At 38.4% G+C, this 5,227-nt stretch overlaps 1 protein-coding gene across 1 annotated transcript in view; it reads left to right on the forward strand.

The window, feature by feature from the left end:
* The window catches only part of LOC103191816 (signal-regulatory protein beta-1-like), a 21,543-nt gene extending 19,138 nt beyond the window's left edge, over nucleotides 1-2,405 (forward strand). Inside the window, exons 3-5 of the mRNA XM_042783592.1 lie at nucleotides 65-379; nucleotides 1,238-1,567; nucleotides 2,272-2,405. Of these exons, the coding sequence (XP_042639526.1) occupies nucleotides 65-379; nucleotides 1,238-1,567; nucleotides 2,272-2,405 (779 nt within the window). The remainder of the gene's footprint in view (nucleotides 1-64; nucleotides 380-1,237; nucleotides 1,568-2,271) is intronic.
* The last annotated feature ends 2,822 nt before the right edge of the window (nucleotides 2,406-5,227 follow it).

A 5,227-nucleotide genomic window follows, 5' to 3' on the forward strand; every position in this document is an offset into this window, starting at 1 on the left:
CTTGTGGTTCATGGTGATAGGGCAGTGATGATGATTGATTGCTTACAAATGCTCCTTCTTGTAGCCAAGCCCTCTGACCCCGTGGTATCGGGACCCTCAGCAAGGACCACACCTGGGCAGACAGTGAGCTTCACCTGCGAGTCCCATGGCTTCTCCCCCAGAGACATCACCCTGAAGTGGTTCAAAAATGAGAATGAGCTCCCAGTCCTCCAGACCAAGGTGGTCCCACCAGACAACAGTGTCTCCTACAACATCTCTAGCAGGACTCAGGTGTTGCTGACCTCAGATGACGTCCACTCTCAGGTCATCTGCGAGGTGGCCCACACTACCTTGCAGGGCTCTCTTCGTGGGATGGCCAACTTGTCCCAGACCATTCGAGGTAGATGACACTCACACTCAGACCCTCACCTATTCTTAAGCTTGCCACTATGCCACCAGAGCTCCTTCAGTTCCAGATTGAAAAAAAAAAAAAAGCCAAACCCACTGCCATCAAGTCAATTCCAACTTATAGTGACTCCATTGGGTTTCCAAGGCAGTAAATCTTTATGGAAGTAGGTTTCCACCTCTTCCTTCTTCAGAGTAGCTGGTGGGTTTGAACTGCCAACCTTCTGGTTAGCAGTTCAATGCCTTAGGCGCTATGTCACCAGAGCTCCTATTAGTCCCTCCCAATTACCATAAATCTACAATGTGTCACTCCTAGGAAGGAAGATGGGGCAATCTACTTCCATAGTGATACTGCCTCGGAAACCCAAGGAGGGGTCTCTATGAGTCGGTCCGACTTGACCGCACATGACAACACAATGTGTCAGTCATACTGCTCAACGCTTTCACTTATTATGTTAATGCAGCTTCCAGTTGAATACCTTCCATGTGTCAAGCACAGTGCTAGGTAGTTTCATTTATTTTACCAAAAGTGGTGGCAATTATATACCATTGACTACATGCTAAGGCCCTGTGTGCTTGGAGATTTTATTTATTTTGATACAGTTCCAATTGCATGGAAGCCAAAAACTTATCCATTGAACTTGTCATTATCCTAATAGGAGCTATCATTCCTTGAGCACCGTGTGCCAGGCACTGTGCTTACTGATTTCATTCATTATGCAAAGAGGTTGTACACTGTTAGAACAGCTGCTGCACAGCTAGCACTGTCCTTGGTGATTCCCTTGCCATGATGGTGGGAGCTAACCATTATTGAGCCCCCTCTCTGTGATTTGTGTGCTTTGTGCTGTTTCAGTTCCGCCCACCTTGGAGGTTACCCATCTCCCCATTGAAGGGAATCTGGTGAACGTCACCTGCCAAGTGAAGAAGTTCTACCCCAAGAGCCTGCAGCTGACCTGGTTGGAGAATGGATATGTGTCCCGAACAGATTCAGCCTTGATCCCCACCAAGGAGAAGGATGGGACCTATAGCCTGAAGAGCTGGACCCTGGTGAACTCATCTGTCCACAGGGAGGATGTGGTGCTCACCTGCCAGGTGGTGCATGACGGGCAGCCAGCAGTCACCAAAAGCCAGATTCTGAGCATGACTTCCTTCCTGAAGGACCAGAGCACACAGTCAACCTCTGGTGAGACCTCTACTCCACCCCACCTGCTCTTTTTAAAATTGTATCTTAATTTTATCTTTATTTTTGTGATGCTAACTATAGTCATTCATGTTTATTATAGTTGTTCTTGTTGTTCCTTGGTGCCTTTGACTTGGCCTCCAACTTATGGTGACTCCTTGCTCATGGATCAGACTGTTGTGATCCATAAAGTTTTCATTGGCTGCTTTTTGGAAGTAGATTGCCAGGCCTTTCTTCTTAGTCTGTCCTAGTCTGGAAGCACCACTGAAAACAGTTTAGTGTCATAGCAACAGGTAAGCCTCCACTGACAGGTGAGTGGTGGCTGCACATGAGGTGCATTGGCTAGAAGTCGAATGTGGGTCTCCCACTTAGATGGTGAGAATTTTACCACTAAACCACCAATGTTCTCATGGAATAATCTGGATGCTTGTAAATACAAACTAGAATTTTAAAGTGAGCTGCCTTTTCCCATATGCCACAATCCAAGATCCCTCACCACTGTAAGAACTTCGGTATATATCTTTATAGATAATTTAACATAAACATATATTAATGAAAGATGGAAAGGCAAACAGAAGGAGAGAAAGAGATCATATTGTTCATAGTGTCCTACCCCTTGCTTTCTTCAACTAACATATTCTCTGGTCCATGTCAGCCCACACCCTTCCTCCTTGTTCTTTCTGTCATCTGCCCTGTCTGCCTAACAGTACTGCAAGCTTGTCCCAGGGTTCACCCAAACAGTCTACTGGATGATGGTGCACTTAGGATGTTTGCAGGTTTTATGGTTAGTACTGGAAAGAGCAAGGAAGAATCCAAAGAATTTAGCCCCAATTCTGTGTAATACCTCAGCCAAATGAACTATCCAAAAACTATTTAGCCAAAATTAACTGTCTCAAAAAAAAAAAAAAAAAAACATAAAATAAACTATCTTCAGAGCAGCATAATTCAAGGTCTCTACAGTATGTCATTTACAATGTCCTAGATACAATAGAAAATTATTCATATGAAGAAATGGGAAATGTAAACCATTCTCAACATAAAAAACAATCAGTAGAGATCATCCCTAAGGCAATCCAGGTATGTATTAAAAGGCAATGATTTTAATTCAGCTATTATAACTATGATCAATGACTAAAAGAAATTATATTTTTAAATGAATAAGCAGATAAGTAATTTCATCAAAGAAATAAAATCTGTTTTTGAAAGACCAAAAATTCACCACACACAAAAAAAGTGATCATAGAACTAAAACATAAAATTCAGTGATGCACCGTATAACATCCCTTTAGGCAATGTCCAACCACATATATGTCCTTGGTCCCCTAAGATTATGCCTTGCCAGATGCATTAGATGAAAGACAGTACTGTATGTGTACAGTATCTTGGCTATTTAGTCGATATAGGTACACTACATATAGCTCATCAATTGCTCATATGCAAGTTCAAGTTGAAGCTGAAGAAAATTAAAATAAGTTCACAAGAGCCAAATTAGACAACCCTGATTAGACCACACTTGAATTTAGAGACCATTTGAAGAACAGAGTTGACACACTGAACAATGACTGAAGACCAGATGAGTTGTGGGTTGACATCGAGAACATCATACATGAAGAAAGCAAATGGTCATTAAAAAGATAGGAAAGGAAGAAAAGACCAAAATGGATGTCAGAAGAGACTTTGAAACTTGCTCTTGAACAGAGAATAGCTAAAGCAAATGGAAGACATGCTGAAATAAAAGAGCTGAACAGAAGATTTCAAAGGGAACCTAGAGAAGACAAAGTAAAGTATTATAGTGAAATGCACAAAACCCACCAATTCAAAAAACCAAAAGAGAAGAATATGCTTGTCATGTCTCAAGCTGAAAGAACTGAAGACAAAATTGAAGCTTCAAGTTGCAGTATTGAAGGATTCTATGGGCAAAATATTGAACAATGCAGGAAGCATCAAAAGAAGATGGAAGGAAATTTACTGCAGGATAACCACAAAGAAAATTAATAAGTCTTCTAACCAAAATAAGAAAGAGAAAAATTATAAGAACTTAGTAAACACAAAACCAACAATAATTTAAAAAAGGGAAAAAAATACTCAGTAAAAAATGGACTCAGCACAGAAAAATATTTGCAATTAAGAAACCAGCAATAACACAGCAAAAAACACAGAAGAATTACAGCAATACATTCGTATCTATCAGTAATTACACTGAGCATAAATGGACTAAATGCACCAGTGAAGAGAGAATGGCAGGTTGAATAAGAAAAAAGATCCACCAATATGCTACCTACAACAGATCCACCTTAGACACAAAGATAAAAATAAATGAAAAATCAAGGGATGGAAAAAGATATATCAAGTTAATGGCAACCAAAATAGAGCAAGAGTAGCAATATTAATTTCTGATAAAATAGACTTCAAGGCAAATACCAGCGTAAAGGACAAAGAAGGGCATTATATGATATTAAAAGGGTCAATTGACCAAGAGGTCATTACCATGATATATATCTATGCACCCAGTGAAAGTGCTCCAAAATATGTAAAGCAAAAATTAACTGATCTGAAAAGAGAAATAGACAATTCTATTTATAAGTCTCTTATAGTAGTAAGAGACTTTAACACACCACTTTTGATGAAGGACAGAACAACTAGGAAAAAAGTCAACAATGATACAGAAGATCTCAACAACACAATCAATCAACTAGACCTCATAGACATATACAGAACACTCCACCCAATAAAAACATAATACACATTCTTCTCCAGTGGACATGGATCATTCTCCAGAATAGACAACATGTTGGGCCACAAAACAAGCCTCGATAAATTTAAAAACATTGAAATACTACAAAGCATTATCTTGGATCACAATGCTATAAAATTAAAAAACAATAATAGAAAGACCAAAGGAAAAAAGTCAAGTACATGGAAACTGAATAATAGACTGTTCAAGAACTACTGGGTAACAGAAGAAATAAAATGTGAAATAAAAAAAAAATTATAAAAACAAATGAGAATGAAAACACAATTTACCAAAACTGTTGGGACACAGCAAAACCAGTACTCAGAGGTCAATTTACAGCAGTTAATGCACACATCAAAAAAGAAGAAAGAATCAAAATCAACACCTTAACTCAACAACTCCAACAATTAGAAAAAGAGAAACAAAAGAAATGTATAGTCTCCAGAAGAAAGGAAATAATAAAGATCAGAGAATAAATAAATGAGCAGAAAACAAACAACCAATGAAGAAAATAAACAAGACTAGAAGCTAGTTCTTCAAAAAAATTAACAAAGTCAACAAACCATTGGCAAATTTAATGAAGGAAAATAAAGGAAAGATGCAAATAGTATGAATAATGAATGAAATGGTTGACATCACAATAGAACCAACTGAAATTTAAAAAAAGATAATAGACTATTATGAAGAATTGTACTCTAATAAGTTCAAAAACCTAGAAGAGATGGACAAATTTCTAGACACACAATACTTACTAACTAACACAGTCTGAAATAGAATACTTAACAGACCAATAACAAAAGAAGAAATCAAACAAATCACACATACACACACAAAAACCCTCCTGGCCCAGATGGCTTCACTGGATAATTTTAGCAAATGTTCAGAGAAAAGCTGACACCTGTACTACTCAAACTACTCCAGAACATAGA

The sequence above is a fragment of the Orycteropus afer genome, unplaced genomic scaffold (genome assembly GCF_000298275.1).
Source record: "Orycteropus afer afer isolate SDZICR_OR568_19922 unplaced genomic scaffold, OryAfe1.0 scaffold00020, whole genome shotgun sequence".
NCBI lineage: Eukaryota > Metazoa > Chordata > Mammalia > Tubulidentata > Orycteropodidae > Orycteropus > Orycteropus afer.